Source organism: Gracilinanus agilis, chromosome 1, assembly GCF_016433145.1.
Source record: "Gracilinanus agilis isolate LMUSP501 chromosome 1, AgileGrace, whole genome shotgun sequence".
In the NCBI taxonomy this organism is placed as follows: domain Eukaryota; kingdom Metazoa; phylum Chordata; class Mammalia; order Didelphimorphia; family Didelphidae; genus Gracilinanus; species Gracilinanus agilis.
Window position 1 is genome coordinate 333511903 of NC_058130.1, and position 19957 is coordinate 333531859.

The 19957-nt window shown below is 34.7% G+C and overlaps 1 protein-coding gene across 1 annotated transcript in view; it reads right to left on the reverse strand.

Moving 5' to 3' along the window:
* The window catches only part of FAM151B (family with sequence similarity 151 member B), a 34580-nt gene extending 21529 nt beyond the window's left edge, over positions 1–13051 (reverse strand). Inside the window, exons 1-3 of the mRNA XM_044680689.1 lie at positions 12979–13051; positions 9614–9739; positions 6035–6200 (exon numbers count right to left, since the gene is read on the reverse strand). Of these exons, the coding sequence (XP_044536624.1) occupies positions 6035–6200; positions 9614–9739; positions 12979–13003 (317 nt within the window). The 5' untranslated portion in view covers positions 13004–13051. The remainder of the gene's footprint in view (positions 1–6034; positions 6201–9613; positions 9740–12978) is intronic.
* Positions 13052–19957: the final 6906 nt, after the last annotated feature.

Below are 19957 nucleotides of genomic sequence, written 5' to 3' on the forward strand. Positions count from 1 at the left end.
AGGGAGGGAGGGCTGTAAAGATCTACCTGAAGTGATATGGAGTAAAATAAGCAGTACCAGGAGAACACTGTACACAGTGACAGCGATACTGAATGATGATCAACTGTGAAAGACATAGCTATTCTCAGGACAACTTGAAAGAACATATGACAAGGAATGCTATCCACCTCCAGAGAAAGAACTGTTGGAATTGGAATACAGATCAAATCATACTATTGTCACAATGGTTTGTTTGTGGTTTTACTTCAGGGTTTTGGTTTTATATGAATATTCTCTTACAACAGTGATCAATATGGAAGAGTGCTTTGCATAATAATACATGTATAAACCAGAGCAAATTGTTTACTATCTCCAAGAGAGAGGAAGGGAGACAATCTGGATCTTATAATTTCAGAAAACATATGTTGAAAACTTTAATATGTAATTGGGAAGATAAAATATTTTTGAATAAATGAAAAAAATTACATTCTGATAGTATTTATTCTGTTCACACAAGTTGTTGGCTGGTTGGACTAGCCTCCACACTCTAATTTTTAGGGAATAAAAAAATTCATTTCCTTTTTAAACTCCTTTGCCAAGATATTCATTACCAGCAGGTGGTGGCAGAGTATAATTTTTGTGTGTTTAGCTTTATCAACTAAAACTAACAAAAAACAATCAAATATTATATCAAGATGATAAACCTCTGTGTGACCCTGGGCAGGTCACTTGACCCCATTGCCCACCCTTACCACTCTTCCACCTCTGAGCCAATACACAGAAGTTGAGGTTTTAAAAAAAATTACAAACCTGCTGAATTAATCATCCAAAAACAAACCAGGGTTCCTTTACACATAAAGCTCTTCATTTTAAATATATATTTTTGTTTAGCAACTTGTTAAGAAGCAATTAAGTAAAAAATCGTTAACTTTCTAGGTTTGGCTCTTCAAAAAAGTTGCCATGGTTCTAAAAAACGAAGAAGGAATATGAACTGATCATTTGCCTACAAATCCACTTTTTTATAAAACAAACTCTGGCAGAGTGGAGAAATGGCTGGATCTGGAGTCAGAAAGACCTGTGTTAAATTATTTTGACACTTACTAAATGTGTGACCCTAGACAAGTAATTTTACCTTCTACACCATAATAGATACATTAGAAATATTAGAATATATTATACATATAATATAGATGTATTTAGCAGACATTTCTATCTATGAAATAGAAATTATGGTAATGTAGAACTAATCTCATGGACTTTTGTGAGACTCAAATGATATAATGCAAGCTCCTTGGAAGCATGTCAGGACCTAGAATAGCTCCTGACAACTGATAAATGCTGATGGATGATTTTTGTACACTTGACATTCACTCAATGTAGTTTTATTATGTTTGGAAAGACCATTTCATTGACCTCAAATACCTACTTTTGAAACATTAAACTGCCAAGTTAAATATCTCAAATGCTTGTTGAATAATGTATGCCAAGTGCATTATAAACCTGGAATCCTTCTAAAATATCAGTTACTATTTCATGACATCATCCTTGGGTAATTAGTGTTTTTAAAAAGCCCTCAGGCTCATCTCCATACATCAAACTCATAATGGACATTCCACTATCAGTAGGCAAAAAAGTTCCTGTCTCTTTCTCTCTCTCCCTTCTATTTCTCTCTCTCTCCTTTTCTGTCTCTCTGTCTCTGTCCCCAACCCAGTAATCTCCAAAGTAGGAGGCAAGACATTAAAACTAGAATTCCACCTCAGATATTTAATAGCTGTTTGATCCAAAGGAAATTCCCTTTACTTCTTAGAGTCACAAACTGCCATCTATATAATGAAGATAATAATAAATATACCCCCATTGAACCGGGTTGTCATCAGAAAAATACCTTGCAAATCTTAAAATACTACATAAATTATATCATTATTATCAGGCTTAGTCCTTGGTCATAGATACAACTCACAATTATTATATTGTTTCTGTGGGAAATATTTTCAATCAACAAGGATTTATTGTGCTACCTATGGGTTTTCAAGAATGTATTATAATATAACATGAGAACTCCCTGCACATTTCTAATAAATGACTATAGGATCACAGAACAAGAACTGAAAAGGACCTTAGAGGCCAAGCAATACAAACTATTTTAATCTGCCTTTTTTAATTGTTAACCTGTTTTATTAGAGTAAGTTCTCTGGCATTTCTTTTGTACGTGTTATTCTATCATGGCTATATTCAGCTATGAAATAGTCATAAGGCTTAACTCACACTAACAGAATGTTTGGTTTCATTTTCTTTAGACTGGCTTGTCCCTTATACTGGTTAGAAGCTTTTGTCAGTTTCCAGTACTCCCAGTCCACAGGCAATAACTGGGCTGGACAACTGGTCAGAAAGAGATTACAGGGGGTCTTTTGCTAGCACTTGAAGATGAATAGAATTTTGGAAAAAATTAGATATAATGAATCTTTGGAGAAAACTGAATGAGAATGAAAAGGAATATACATTTTCTCAGTGGTACATAGAACCTACATAAAAACTGACCATGTATAAGGGCATAAAAACCTCACAAACCCAAAAAAAGCAGAAATGCATCCTTGTCAGAACATAATGCAATATAAATTAAATTCAATAAAGGGCAGTGGAAACATAGATTAAAAATTAATTAGACAGGATACAAAATAATCTCACATACATCATCTATTTACAACCAACAAAGTCCAAAAGCAAGAGAGAGAAAAGGAAATAAATTTTAAATAATATATGGACACTATAAAATGACCGTAGTCTACTTATCAATACAAAATAATTTTTACACAAATAAAGTCAACCTACAATTAATTACTCATGGACAATCCCACAACCAAGGAAGGAAATAATGGAGTTTGATTGCAGATCAAAGCATGCCACTTTTCATTTTATTTCCTTTATGAGTTTTTTATTTGCATATGTGATGTATGGTTTATGAAGAAACTAGAAATATGTATTGCATGATAGCACTGGTATAACCATATCAGACTATTTATCACCTTAAGGGGGTGGGGAGGGAGGGAGGAAAAGAATCTGAATTGTAAAATATCAGATAAAAATTGCCAAAAAATTGTTTCTACATGTAATTGAAAATTAATTGGAAACTATTCTAATCCTAAAGAGTGTCAAAGAAGAAATCACAGAAACAATCTATAATTTCCCTAAAGAGAATGACAACAAAAAGACAACATTCCAAAATTTATGGGATACAGTCAAAGCAATACTTAGGGAAAAATTTATAATGTTAAATGCTTAAAACAATAAAAAGGGGAAACAGCAGATCAATGAATTGGGACTGCAACCAAAAAAACTGAAAAACCACAAATTTTAAATCCCCAATTAAAAACTCCAAATTGGAAGTAAGAAAACCATTGAACTGTGTTGGAAGCAAATTTCTCTCTCCATTATGTCACCTTTTTGAACATCATCTCTCAGTGATCTGGAGGTCAAAGACTACTGAGTAAAGTCGGGTATAGATAAGCCCTCAGAGAAAGGAAGTTAAAGATCCAAGGAACCAACAAGACAGGAAACTGATTCCATAGGCACTGTCCCCCTGGACAGCCCAGGCAAATTAAGAAACTATGGTTGGTTCCTGAGATGTGACTTGTGAGAGCCAGTGGATGGAGAAAAGAGCTTATGAGGTCAGATCAGGAACCTGTCTAGGTCTTCTAGCTGAAGCATAGAGAGCAGACAGAAGGAACCCTTGTCAGAGTTTAGCTAGAGGCTCATCATGGTGGCCAATAGATTAGAAAGCTAAGCATCTCTCTACCTCATTCCTACCTTTCCCTCTCTTTACTACTACTATTACTTTGATTTAATAAAGTTATTAGGCTACTATCAATTTTATAATTTTAATTATTACAAATAAAACTAGGACCTAGCTTTATGAAAAAAAAAGGCATGGTTTACTTGATTTTTTAAAAAGAAAACCAAATTACCAGTATCAAGAATGAAAAGGATGAATTCACCACCATATGAAGATATAATTAAAGCAATTATTAGAGGCTAATTTACACAATTATATGACAATAAATCTAACAATCTAAGGTAAACTAATAAGTATTTGAAAAAATATAAATTGCCTAGATTAACAGAAGAAGACATGGAATACTTAAATACATTTATCTTAGAAAAAGAAATTGAACAACTCATCAATGAGATCCCTAAGAAAATAATCACCAGAATATCGATTCACAAGTGAATTCTACCAAACATTTAAAGAACAATCAATTCCAATACTATATAAACTCTCTGGGAAAGGGAAAACAGGTAAAGAAAGAGTCCTACAGAATTCCTTTTATAACACAAATAGGGTGCTGATACCTAAACCAGGAAGAGGGAAAACAGAGAAAGAAAACTATAGACTGATATCCCTAATGAATATTGATGCAAACATTTTAAATAAAATAGTAACAAGATGATTACAGCAATATATGACAAACATCATAACACTATGGGATTTTTACCAGGAATACAGGGCCAATTCAATATTAGAAAAATTATTAGCATAATTGACCATATCAATAAGGAAAACAACAAAAATTCATACGATTATCACAATAAATGCAGAAAAAGGATTTGACAAAATACAACAATAATTCCTATTGAAAGCAATGGAATGAATGGAACTTTCCTTAAAAGGATAAGTAGTATCTATCTAAAACCATCTGCAAACATTATCTGTTAATGGGGATAAACTAGAAGCTTTCCAAAAAAGATCAGGAGTGAAATAATGATGCATATTATCACCCATATTATTTAATATCCTAGAAATGGTAGCAATAGCAATAAGAAAAAAGAAATTGAAGGAATCAGAAATAGCAAAACTACTTCTTTTTGCAGATAATAAGTTGGAATATTTGGAAAATCCTAGATATCCAACTAAAAAGCTAGTTGAAGCAATTAATATTTTAGCAGAGTAAAAAGATATAAAACAAATCCCCATAAATCATCAGCATTTCTATATATCACTAACAAAGCCCTGCAAGAAAAGATGATAAGATATAACTCATTTACAATAACTAAGGACAATATAAAATACCCGAGAATATACCTGCCAAGACAAACTTGGGAACTATATGAACATAATTATAAAACAATTTTTAAACAAATAAAGTTAGATTTAAATAATTGGAGAAATATTCATTGTTCATGGGTGAGCTCAGTTAATATAATAAAAATGATAATTCAATCTAAACTAATCTATTTATTCAGTGCCATTCCAATTAAATTACCAAAAAGTTATTTTATTGAGCCAAAAAAAAATAATTTGGAAGACTGAAAAGTCAAAAATATCAGAGGAATTAATGAAAAAAAAAATGAAAGAGTTCTAGCAGGACCAGTTCTTAAACTATATTATAAATTGGTAACTATCAAAACTATATGGCTAAGAAATAGAATGGTGGATCAGTAGAATAGAGTAGATATACAAAAAATAGCAGTAAGTGATTATGATAATCTTATGTTTGATAAATGTAAAGATTTAAGTTTTGGGGATAAGAATTCACTATTTGGTAAAAGTTGTTGGGAAAAATGGAAAGCTATCTGATAGAAACAAGGTGTAGACCATTTACCAATATAGTTTGAAAAATGGATACATGATTTAGACATAAAAGGAACTATCAAAAGTAAATTAGAAAAGCATGGAACATAATCCCTATTAAAGATAGGAGAAGAATTTATGAATTAACAAGAGATAGAGAGCATTGTGAAATATAAATGGATAATTTTGATATATTAAATTAAAAAGAGTTTGTACAAATAAAATTATGTAGCCAAGATTAGAAGGAAAGCAGCAAATTTGAGGGGGAGATTTTTATGGACAATTTCCAGGATAAAGGCTTCATAGCTCAGATGTATAGAATACTATATCAACTTTATAAAAATATGTCATTCTCCAAATAGTAAATGGTCAAATGATATAAACAAGCAGTTTTTAGAGGAAGAAATAAAAAAAATTAAATTTGATTCAAAGTGAATTCCTATTCTATTAGGAAGGAAAATAAGACATTTGTGGTATTTTCTAACATACCTTTTAAAATCAAGTTTGATGCCTTTATTGGTTTTTAAGACTTCACTAAGCCACTCTTGGAGAGTATTATCACTGTTCATTTCAGGAGGATGAGCCATTATTGGCTGGTCTTGTTCTGATTCATCATAGGGAAGAAGAACATCTGCCTCTATCATGTGAGCACTACCTATTAAAACAAGCACAAAGAAACATTTTTAAAAGAACCAAGAGCAAACATTATCATGAAAATCAAAGAAAAGGGAGTGGCTAGAAGAGAGTGATTGACAATGTCAAAGGCTGTAGACAGGTTGAGAAGTTTGAGAGCTGATAATTGTCAAACTTAAGTCTCTGATAAATGATAAGGCTAGAAACCACATTGCAAAAGGTTTAGAATTGAGTAAGAGAAGAAGTGGAAGAAGAGAAAGTATATGGTTATGGTTAATTTGGAAAAAAAAATTATAGCAAGTGTCTTTGACAAAGCCTCATTTCTCAAATATATAGAAAACTGAATCAAATTTATAAGAAAACAAAACATTTCCCACACTGAAAAATGGTGAAAGGATATGAACAGAAACAGTTCTCAGAGGAATAAATTAAAACTATCCATAAGTCAGATGAAAAAATGTTCCAAATCACTTGTTGATTTGAGAAATGCAAATTAAAACACCTCTCAGATATTACCTCATACCTATCAGATTGGCTAACATGACCAAAAAGGAAAATGATAAATGTTGGAAGGAATGTGGGAAAATTGAGACACTAATATAATGTTGGTAGAATTATGAACTGACACAACCATTCTGGAAAACAATATAGAACTATGATCAAAGGGCCATAAAACTATGCATACATTCCCTTTGCTCTGGCAATATAAGGAAAAAGGACTTACCTGTCCAAAAACATTTTTAGCAGCTCTTTTTGAAGAGGCAAAGAACTGGAAACTATGGGGTTGTCCATCACTTGGGGAATGGATGAACAAGTTGGGGAATATAGTTGTAATGGAATACTACTGCTCCATAAGAAATGACAATCAGGGGGGCAGCTGGGTAGCTCAGTGGATTGAGAGCCAGGCCTAGAGATGAGAAGTCCTAGGTTAAAAATCTGAATGAATGAAGAAATGACAATCAGGATGAGTTCAGAAAAAACTGGAAAGATTTATATAAACTTACGCAAAGTGAAGTGAGCAGAACCAGAAGAACAATGTATATAGTTACAGAAATATATGATGATCAACTGTGAAGGACTAAACTATTATCAGCAAAGCAAGTCTCCAAGGTAACCATCAAGGGACTCGTGATGAAAATGCTAAAATGCTAAAATGAAAATAGCTAAAGAAGGAACTGTTAGAGTCTGGAGCAGATCAAAGCATGCCATCTTTCGTTTTATTTCCTTCATGAGATTTTTATTGTATTGTGATATATGTCTTCTATCACAACATGAGCCATATAGAAATATGTATTGCATGAAAGTACTGCTATAATGTTTATCAGACTATATATTGTCTGAGGGGGCAGAGGAAGAGAGGGAGGAAAAAATCTGAATCCTAAAATGTCAGAAAACAATTGTAAAAAATTATAATTGAAATCATTAATTTTTAAAAATTTAAAAACAAAGTATATGACTTTCCCAAGAGTCAAGAAGGAAAGGAAAGATATAGAATGGTAGAAGGGATTGTAGAATCATGTAAGAGTTTATGTGTGGGCAATGGATAGGGTGCCAATATTCAGAGAGAGAGATCAAGGATTAGAGAAGGAATGGGGATGATAGAGTGGAGCAATTTACTGAAAATGACAGACTGGGATGGGATCAAGGATGCATTTCAAGGAATTTGCTTTAGCATATAAAAGGTCCACCACTTCATGAGAAACAGAGGTGAAGAAGGAGTTAGTAGAGGAAGGTGGCTGAGTGATATGAAATGAGGAAGATCCAACACTGGTATATGGTAGTAATTTAAGAGAAATACTATTTTCAGAGTCTGATTAAGGAGTCTGCCTCCATAAGGACAAACATTATGACAAAAAAAATAGTATATAATCCAGGTGTTTCCATATATCTAGTTATAGATAAGCATCCAGGTGTTTTAGCAAGTTTTTGTTTCTCATCCAGTTCTTTCTTTTTTTTAAACATTTATTAATATTTATATTTTAGAAAAGTTAACATGGTTACATAATTCATGCTCTTACTTTCCCCTTCACTCCCCCTTGAGCTCCCACCCCCCATGGCTGATGCACATTTCCACTGGTTTTAACATGTGTCCTTGATCAAGACCTATTTCCAAATTGTTGATAGTTGCATTGGTGTGGTAGTTTCGAGTCTACATCCCCAATCATGTCCACCCCAACCCATGTGTTCAAGCAGTTGTTTTTCTTATATGTTTCCACTCCTTCAGTTCTTCCTCTGAATGTGGGTAGGGTTCTTTTCCATAAGTCCCTCAGAATTGTCCTGGGTCATTGCATTGCTGCCAGTTTTTTCTTAATTATATAACTCCCGTGTTATTTTGAATGTTAACAAAATGGAAGTTTCTTCTATAGCAATGGTATACTCTTACTTGGAACCAGAACGAAAGCATAGAATCTTCTAATGCCTTTATAGCTCTATAATATATTATTTCAGTACAACAGAAAATTTAATTGTATATTTTTCACAGTCCAAATTCATGTTCAAAAAATTTTATATTTAAAAACTATTAAATCTGAGGCAAATAAAATAACATAGAGGGGAAAATAAAGAGCAATAAGAAGAGTTGAATTATTACATGAATTATATTAATTTTAAGATAATCTTAACATGATGGAATACTAAAACGTTACAAGACATTTGACTGATTTCAAACTGTTTTGAACTACAAAAAAAGGTGTGACTACCTGACTAATTAAGATCATTATGAGTGACTCCTTTATGAGTGAATCCTTTGGACAAGTATTATCTTATAACTAAATCAGCTTGATACAAGTATTTATTATTTTATCAATCAATAAACTAGCAATGATTGCTAAAATATGAAATAGTAAGTGTATATTGTGCACAATGAAGGTTTTGTAGTGAAGAAGAAAGGAATGGTGACTACCAGTTCCTTTATGGTTTAATGTGGAATGTATCTCAGCTAGATGGGCACATTTTATTTCTTGCACAGAAATAAATATTGCCCAAGCAATGCCTCTATTAGAGGTGGTAAACAATTCATTCATTCATTAATTTTTGTTGTTTTTTAAGCAATATTAAGTCTTAAGTAAAGGCACTGGGATAGGTACTGTAAGAAGTGTAAAGGCAGTGCCTGACTTCATAAAGCTTACAATCTAACGAGACTAGAAGAAATAAAATGGCAATAAAATACGGTGAAACAAGGAAAATGCCATATAAATGTTACAAAGTGGTACTGAAGCTTAAAAGAGAGAGACATCATCTTTCACTGGGATGATAAGAAAAAAATCCTTTGTGATGGGCATGTTTATTTTACAAACAAAAAATGAAATTCAAAGAGAATTTTCTGAAATTTGTTACTTAGAATGTAATCTTGTGCTATTGTTTCTTGCATCATCCTATCACTTAAAAAACAGAAATCTAGACTTTAGAGTATTTAAAGCTCAAATATGTGCTTACTTTTTAGTGCTTCTTTCATCTGTGACTTATGGTTAGCTGCATGATACCAGATGATTTCAGCTCCATCTTCTGATTTAATCTGGTTATTTTTAAGGAAATATTCAAATATGTTCTCACTCCAAAATCCTGAAAAAAAATATTCAAATTTAAGTGAATTAAAGATAAGTAGGACCAAGCACAGAATTCAGAATTAGAGAAACTGGGTTTGGGTCTGGTTCTGGCATTTATTTACTGGCTAGATGAGTCTGGTTGATGGTCATTTAACTTCTCTGACCTTCAAATTCCTCATACTTAAACTACTCACCTTACAAGCCTGGATTTGAGGAAGCAGTCTCTCTAAACCACAAGGGGCTAAAAATGTAAGCTATTATTCCTAATCTTATAAATCTCCTTTCTTTTTGGTCTTAAAGAAAAAGATATATTGAGGAAAATAAAAGGCAATTAAGTGGGAGAAAGATCAAACAAGTAAAAAGAAAGAAAACAAAAAATAAAATAAAATGATGCTGGGAATGATATTAAAAAATGACAATTATCGGGGGTGCAGGGGGGGTTGAGGGGGGGGATTGAAGGGGAAAGGTGGAGCATGAATCAGGTAACCATGTTAAAAATGAATATTAATAAATGTTAAAAAAAATGACAATTATCAATGGGAACATAAAAACAGTTTGTGTTTTAAATCCTTACCTTCTTCAGCTTTAAGATAGAAGAAGGGTAAAATGCTAGGAATTAAGTGATTTGCCCAGGGTCACAAGGTTAGGAAGTGTCTGAGGCCGAATTTGAACATAGGCCTGACACTCTATCCACTCTTCTACCTAGCTACCACCATAAAAGAGTTTTAATGGAAATATACATAATAAATAGAAAAAAGTGAAAAGCAGTAAACAAAAGAGAATATGTTGACGGGATATGATATTAAAACTCTGGAGGGGAAGAACCAGTAGTCAGTCACTCTGCATACATCAGTCACATACTGCTTTTTCTACAACAAATCTGAATTGTGAGAAATGACTACCCCAGGAGTAGCTAAGGTTATCTGAGGATGGATGAATTTTATTTTTTTTTGCTTTCTCTCCCAGTAACAACTCTAAGATAGATGAACAAAGGCTAAGAAAAAAGTATTAAGTGACATTTCCAGGGTCATTTTTTAATACGAGAAAATTATAAGGTCATATTAAAGCTCAGAGAGCTAGAGCAGCCATTTTATAGAAGAAATTGAGGCTTAGACTAGTTAAGTAATTTCCCCAAATTCACAGAGAAAACAGGTACTCTAGCTCCAAATCAGAACTCTAACTTTCATAAATTTTACACCTTGTAAATAAAGCTGCACAAAGGACAAACTGGAATAGGGAAAAGTTTGGAGGTAGAAGAACCAATTAAATTAGAAAATTATTCAATAGTACAATTAATGAAGGACTTCAGTAGCAATATAAAAGGAGACAGATAAAAACAACTTATGGAGCAGAATCAATAAATGACAACATAATATTGGACTGAGAAGGGGCTAGTTAGGGAAAGGGATGAATCAAAGGAAACTCTGCAATTAATCTTATATTTTAGTTAACAGTTGAAGAGAGGCAATTTAGAAGGGCCAGAGTGATAAATTTGGAAAATGCTCAGCTCTACAAATCACTTGTTTGGGATGTTAGTGTCCTCACCAGTAAAATTACTCTAGGTAACCTCTAATATCTATACCAATTCTGTATTTATGATATGGTTCAATCATTTCCATCATGCCTGACTCTTTGTGATCTTATTTGGGTGTGGTTTTTTTTTTGAAAAGCAAAGATACTTGAAGTGATTTGCCATTTTCTCCTCCATTACATTTTACAAATGAGGAAACTGAGGCAAACAAGGTTAAGTGACATGCCCAGGGTCACACAGGTAATGTGTCTGAGGACACATTTGAAGTCAGGAAGATGTCTTTCTAACTCCAGGCCTGGCGCTCTATCTAGCCCAGCATCTCCTAGCTGCCCCAAAATATACATGCACTTAACCATAAATTATATGTACTTAACTACCTTCTGTCCTAGAATTGATATTGATTCCAAGACAGAACAGTAAGGGATATAGGCAATTAGGATAAAGTGACTTGCCCAGGATCACACAGCTAGGAAGTATCTGATGTCACATATAAAACCCAGGTGCTCCCAATCCACTGAGTCAACTGTCTGTCCTTTTGGCATGGGCATTGTACCCCCAAAACTACAGAAGTTTTTCAGGCAAACTATAAGCAGGGAAATTCCTTTGCTCCCTTCTATCCTTATGACTCCTAACTCAACACATCTGATAACTCCTGAGAGTACCCTGAGAGTATTCTCCTTGGATCAGCCTTTAGATTTGGGGATGGACAAAGAGATACATCTCCTTGATACCAACAAGTTGTATCTCAGACACCCATTTGTCCTTTAAACTATGAGGGTCACCCCCTATGTCTTCAGGCAGAACCCAGTCAGATGGCCAACCACCCCCAACCCCCAGACCTCAGTGCATACCACTCTGGAGTCACGTCTTCACTGTCATAAAGAGTATAAAGATCCCAGAAATCATGTCACCTGGGGGAACAGTGGTCTATCCATGCTGTTCCACCTAGGAGGCAGTCTTCCTGGCCAGATTTAACATTACCTAGTAAATTAATAAAACTCTATTTTTATTTTTAATTTTAATTTTTAAACTAAGTTTCAGAGTCTTGCATACTTGCAAAAGGTACCCTGCCTGAACCCCCAGGAGTTCACCTCAAGCCCCCCCCACAACACTTTGACTATATATACTTAACTATAAACTAAATATAATTAATATATATGTGTACTTAACTATAAATATATGATGTGTGTGTATAAATGTATTTAGTATTATTCCTCCCTTACAACCTAAGTTCCTAGAGAACAAAAACTGTTTAATTCATTTTGTTTGTATAACTACCACTTGGCATGAGGCCGGAAATAGGATGCACTTAATGAATTCTTGACTAATTGATCTGAGGAGGAGAGATTTCACTTTATAAAGACAAAAATAGACAAGGATTACACTTCTGGAACCTTCCTGACGTGTTCCTATGGAACGTTCGTTCCTTCACCCTAAACCTCAACTCAGCCGGTAAAGTCCCACCCCCTCCCCAAGCTTGAAAAGGCAGTTTACTCAAGGTCGGAGGCAAAAAGTCTCGCGAGATTCCTCGAGATTAGAAGTAGAGGAAAGTTGATTTGCCCTTTCAGGGTGTGTTCTTGGATTGGCAAAGCGTGAGGGGGCGAAGACGGAACCAGAGGGCCTCAACCCTTCCACCAATCTCACGAGCCGCCAAGAAGCCCTAATCTTGGAGTCTTGAGACCCCCTAATCCAAGCAAAGGGACTAAAAAGCAAACCACGCTTACCCGGACTCCCAACAATTGTTGCCATGGTGACGAGGTATGGCTCAGCTCGCGCAGGCGCAGAAATACAGTGATCGCTCCCTCTGTTGGTCAGGAGGGGCAGAAGCGGAATTCTCTACATTTGAAAATGAGGCCGGCCAGGCTTATTACATTACGTATCCCGCACGCCAGCCCTGGCTCCTCCTCCTGAGAACGCTTCCTTAACCGAAACCGGAAATGGGTCTGGAAGTCGGTATTTGCTCTTAGGTGGGGAAGGGGTCGGAAAGAATTGGCTGCAAGTTAGGAAAATTGAGGACAGGATAAAGATAAAAACATGGCTGTTTCCTCACAACCCCGGGAGGTAGGTTGTGCAATATTACTTTGTCTCTTTGGTAGGTGAGAAAGTTGAAACTCATGAGGGTTAAGTTGAGCTTACCTTGACCACACTCTTTAAGTGCCCATCCAAGACCATGACCGCAGTTTGATACACGTTATTTCTTATCCCTTTTAAAGATGTCACCAAGCACCCAAGCGCTTAGGATACAACGAGACAAAAATGTAGTGCCTGCCCTCAAAGAGCTTCCATTCTGATGGGGAGACAAAATACAAAAGACTACATACAAACAAAATGTACACGGAATAAATTGAAGATAATCCATGGGCGGGGAGAGGGAGGGATGGGAGGAGATGGGGTGAGAAAGTAAGAATTTGGGGACTTGAAGGAAGCCAAGAGGCAGAGGTAAGGGGAGCATCCCATATATAGGGGACTGCCAAGAAAAATGCCTGGAGATGGAAGTATTATGGGAGGGTCTTGTTTGATGAATAGCCAGGAGGCCCGTGGCTGAATCGTAGAGTATGTGGAAAGGGAGGCAAAGGGTAAAACGACTGGAAAGAGAAAGGCCAGGTGTCAGTGGCTTTAAAAGACAAATAAGATTTTATATCTGATCCTTAGGGTAGTAAGTCACTGAGATTTTATTGAATAGAACGTTTTTGTGGTAACACACTTAAGATAATTTTCGCAGCCAAGTGGAGGAAGGACTAGAGTGGGGAAAGATGAGGAAGAGAAAACCAGGAGATTATTGCAGTAGTCCAGATGTGAGCATTTAAGTGGGGCAGTGTATAAAGTGCCAGGCTTGGAGTCAGGAAGGCTCAATTTTCTGAGTTGAAACCCACTTTCAGACACTAGGGGTGTTAACCCAGAGCAAGTCACTTAACCCGGTTTGCTTCAGTTTCCTCATCTGGAAAATGAGCTGGAGAAGGAAATGGCAAACCACTCCAGTATCTTCACCAAGAAAAACCCGAATGGGGTCATGAAGGATGGGACATGACTGAAAAACAACCAAATGTGAAGTGGTAAGGTCCAGAACCAGGGTGGTGGTGGTAGTGTCAAAGAAAGAAACATATAAGAAATGTTAAGAAGGCAGACTCCACAGCAAGAGATTGGCTACATATAGAACCAGAGAGGGTTGTTGAGAATGAAGTTTAGGTTGTGGGCCCAGGTAATGGGCACTGTAGGGCTCCCAACAGCAACAGGAAAGTTTGAAAGAGATTTGGACAGAATTATACCAGTTAATTTTGGACGTTTAAGGTTGCTTTGGTTTGATGCAGAGCTTTCACTAAAAAATTACAGAGCCAATCATTTTAAGTTATTAAATACTTGGCAAGTCATTGGACTAGATATCAATTATAAGCAAGGGCCTGTGTCTAATACTGCCTTATATCTGCATTCTAATAGTATTAGCTTATGTTTATATGGTATCTGGCACTTAGGAAGTGCTTAATATTTGTTCACTGATGCAGGTACTTAAGTTTCCCCAAACATTTTACCCATGTCATGTCATTTCATTTCATCTATATTGGAGTCAAGACTAGTGCAGAGGTGAGTCCTTCAGATTTATCCCTATCCTTTATAAGCAGCCTGACCCTGGACTCTACTGACCCCTCACCTTAACATCAGGCAAAGCATATCTCCCTCACTTCCCTACACTTTCTCCATTATTGATATACAAATTAACATTGCCTTTGCTGTTAGGGCTGACAGCATACTTATCCCAAGACTCTACTCAGTGCCCATGTCTCAAATGGCTAGGCCAAAGCTTCTTTTCCTGACCACCTTTCCTCATCCCCTCATATCTATCCTTCAGTGATCTTTTTCTTACGCTTCCACTGCACCTCTGAAACCCTTATTAATTGTTCTTCATGTTACACCTATGCTCTTTCTTCCCTCAACTACTTTGTATACATATTATGTTTAATATGTACACATTCTCACTCCCCTCTCCAACTGAATATAAACTCTTTGAGGGCAGAAGCTCCTTTCTAATTTTGCTTTTTCTGCCTTATAGAACAAAGCTTGATGTAGGTGCTTAATGCTTAATTAATCCTCATAACTTATTTTGCAATGTTGTTACACTACTACAAGCATTGTTTGTTCCTCCATACTGCTCCCTTGCCTTTATTTTTTAAATTTTTAGCTCTTAATGGCTCATCTCTACATCAAAAGCACTTTTCACTGCAGTACTCAGACTGAACTCTTTAGTTTGTGACAGGAACATCATGGTGGGGGAGAGGTAAATTCAATACAGAAAACTGACAATGTGCATATTTTGTTCTTGTTTCACTCAACTGTCCCCAGATTGCTTATCAAATTTTCAATTGGCCTCTAACAGGAAATCCATTTGCTACCTCTATCCTTTTGCCTCAGAATATTTAACATCCTTCACATGCTTCCTGCAAAATGTTACAATGCTCTCCCTCATCAAATGATCCTATATGTACTCATTTTAGCCATGTTATAGGTTTTTCCTTATATGTCATCTGTTCTTCAAGGCACAGCATAAGTTTATTGAGACTCAAGGCCAAGTTAGCCACCAGCTGATACTTTTTTTTTTTAACTATCACAATTCATGGAAATGGAAGATATAAAGTAATATAAAGACCAGCCACAACCTAAGTTACCACTTTTTATAGTATTAAAATACCACTGCTTAGTGCTTTGTTACTTTTGAAAGTTCTTTGCCATATTTTCAGATTTCATCTTCACACCTGAGATCTTCATTTTAGGTAAAACTAAATACCCTCAACTTTTAAATCATATACACCTAGTACTCTCATCAGCTCCCATTGATTTCAGCTGTCATCTCTATGCATATAATTCTTAGATCATCTTCTTTGCTGTTCTCCAGACGCCTAATGAATATTTGAACTGGTTGTCCCATAGACAACAAACTCAACACATCCAAAATTAAACCCCTATCTTTCCCCCAAAACCCTCTTCCAAACTTCTGTTACTATTGAAGAACACCACCTTCCTCCCAGTGGCCCAGGCTTACAACAACTTTTTTTTTTTTAACCCTTAACTTCTGTGTATTGGCTTCTTGGTGGAAGAGTGGTAAGGGTGGGCAATGGGGGTCAAGTGACTTGCCCAGGGTCACACAGCTGGGAAGTGTCCGAGGCCGGATTTGAACCTAGGACCTCCCGTCTCTAGGCCTGACTCTCAGTCCACTGAGCTACCCAGCTGCCCCCTCACAACTTTTTAAAATTTGGGACACTTAGGTTGCTTCCAGTTTTTTGTTCTCTTTGTCTTTCTTCAAAGGCTTAATTTTACTTTCACATTTTCCTTGAAGTCATCCAAAAAAGATACATGCCCTTGTTGACTCACATGGAAACTCCCACTATAAGAAAACAACGACTATACCTTTTGTTTGTAAGGTATTTAATAGCTTTCAAATCAAGTCCTAATGTTATAACTAATTTGATTTCAAAGAACTGGGCTTCCCTATTTTGCAAGAATGAAAGCCTGAATATCGGAGAAATAACTTGCCTAAGGTCACATGGTAACAAAAGGGCCAAAATGAAATAAAAAATTTAAAATGTTTATTGATGATTAGGATAATAAATACTCTTATTTATGATAGAACCAGCAGTTAAAAAAAACAACCTACTTTATCAAAAGCAAAGATTATTTTCCTAATCTGGGAAGTATGTACAAAAACAGCACTAACCATATATAGATGAATGCAAAGTACATTATTAAAAATAAGCCTTAGAGAGTATATATAAAAACTCAAAGCAAAGATTAAAAAGGGAAAAATTAAACACTGGTGGTATTAGCTTAGAGTACAAAATACAAATTTGGCAATTAAAATTAATTTGGCAACTTTTTTTTTCCATTAACAATGACTGGTATAAAAGGAGAAAGTTGTAGATGTGGTTTTTAAAAAATAATTTTGGAAACTAGCTTAATATATTTTATTTATTCCAACTGCCAAAACACTTAGGCAGGAGGAAAAACATTTCTTTAAATTAAAAAAAAAACTGCTGGAAATTCATTTCTTTACCTACTCAGCAAAACAATTTTGCATTACTATTATTTCAGGCAGTTAAAATAACAGTTTCCATAAGTTACTACTATAATGATTAAAATCAACTTAGTATTGTCAAACTCAGTTGCCAATTTTTAGTTTTAAAGGAAGATTTTTATATAATGATGTACATTTTGTTAAAGTTGTATATTAATGAACTTTTATTAGTCTGACTTTAAAATTTAATTCCTGGTATAGAATTTTCAGCCTGTTCACCTATATCGGTGATGGCAAACCTAATGACACACGTGCCACTTTCAATGAAACACAGCTGCATGAGGCCGCATACAGAGAAGCATGCCAAAGATGAAACATTTGCTGTAGTGTAGTGTAGACACTGTGCACTATAGATGACAATTCTACCTATATAAATTCACCTACTTTGGTTTATTAGATAGTTATATATTACAATCATACATTTTTGTTATTTAAATTATAAATATCATGAAATTATGGTGTTTTTCTTGACTAACACAAGTGACACACCACTCGAGTTATGCTCGATTTTTGGGCGGATTTTGACACACCAAGCTCAAAAGGTTGCCCATCACTGACCTATATTAACTGCTTCCTTTTAAAAAGTTTAATTATTTCTTGATTTTTACTACACACAATTCTGGTCTTCTGGCTTTTTCCTTTGTGCACTTCTCAGGTGTTTTTCAGCCAGTGTGTGCTCAGGAAATGTAAACCATGTGGATTTTGCCTATAGCTATGTAGCTTTCAGTTAAAAATCTAGAGACCCAGAACTTCTTTTATAATAGGGTGGCAAGAAACAATTATGAGGCTGTTTAAACAAAATAGGCCTTCCTCTTTACTTGAAAATGGAAACGCAATCTTGAAGAACTACAAGTAATGGATCCAAATAACATTTCCAGAAAATTATTCAGAAAAATGTATGAAGATGCTTCATACACAAAAGATACTTCAAATGTGGTCTGAAATGCAAACTAGGAATATGAACTTGATGGGAAATGTACCTTACTAATCATTCTTTTGTTTACCACAGTATATTGTAACTATTCATTAGAATGTGTAATCATTTTGATGTGCAATTATAATATGAACTAAAAAAAAGGAACAAATACAATTTAATAACAAATTGTTTTTATCTTATACAATTACAGTATACTTCACAAATCATTACATTGCCATTTCACTAAATATCTGCAAATTTAATGATGTTTACACCTGCAAAATTAGCTATTTCCAGAAGAATGGATATTCCGTTCCACTGCCATCTTGGGCTAATTATAAGAGGTGAAGTTCAACAGAAATTGGATGCTTTTGTTCACTGATATCCCCATTCTCTTCTATCCTGAGACTTTGGATCCTGAGTTATAATTCTGATCTGTGTAATTCAAGTTGTTAGGTTATATATTTTTTCTTAAAACAGGGCTAATTAGTGTCATTTTTCTTGAGCTATACATAGTGTTTTTGATACAAAAACATATAAATATTCCACATGAGAATCAAAAAGGCATCTAAATAATGATTAGGTTCCTATAACCTGTTGATAGCACTAATTGAAATGCACCCTTTGCTTCTTTACTACTATTTTTTGTCTTATAGCAAAGAGGGAAGCCATGTAACAGTTAATTGTCAAACCTGATGAGGGTTCACTGTGAACCTTTGTATTCAGGCACAAATTTTGTTTGTAATGCAAATACATAGAGTTTAACTTCAGTTAATACCCCATTATCAAAAATAAGTACTATACAAAGAATTTCAAATATGCTAAAGTAGTTCATGAAAATTGACACAATAGTTTTCCCTGAAAGGAAACAGGGCTGCCAAATGAATTTCAAGAATTAATGAGAAAGGAAAAGAAACCTTACTTTAATGCTTCATTTATTGCTACATAATGACTACTTCAAGGGTCATCTGTCTGGCCTATCGTCAATCACATGAGAAAATTGTAAATAAACTGTTATATGTAAAGGAGTGTAGGGGGAGAAGAAATCATTGTAGTATAAAAATATCACCAATTTATAAATTATTAAAGATACAGTTATAAAACACATACTTGTCATTTTCTCTCTATAAAAACAATACACTTAAATATAGAAGCACAAATTCCTAAAGCACCTACAATCATTTGATTTATATATGTATTTAATCAGGAAAAATCTCAAATGCTAAATCTGGAGAAGAAAAAAAGGCAAAAATCCTTATCTTTATCCAAATACTCAAAAGTTTAAATACAGAGATAGCAGTCTTATTGTACTCTCTAGGATATGAAAACAGTTCTATGCCACTGAAATACATATTTGTAAATGGGGGCATCTCACTTGTACAGATGCAAAAGAGATGTTCCTGATTTAGGTGACATTAAGAATCTTCATTAAAACCGTTGTGAACATAAAGCAGTAGAGCTAATTGCAATACTTTGGCTTAGCATTAAAACCAGCACAGTATATGTTGCAGTTTCTCAAAGACAGAAGAAGTCTTCACCTTTTTTTTTTGAGTACCCGTAATTAAATATAAAGTTTCAGAAATGGTGGAAACCTAAAATGTATGGGTTCATCCATACTGTGCTAGGACTTTTAAAAAATTAAATTTCATCATAAAAGCTAAGCTCAAAAGATTAATCTCAAACATATCTATTTTAGTGTCTATATCATTACAGTTTTGGTGCTGAA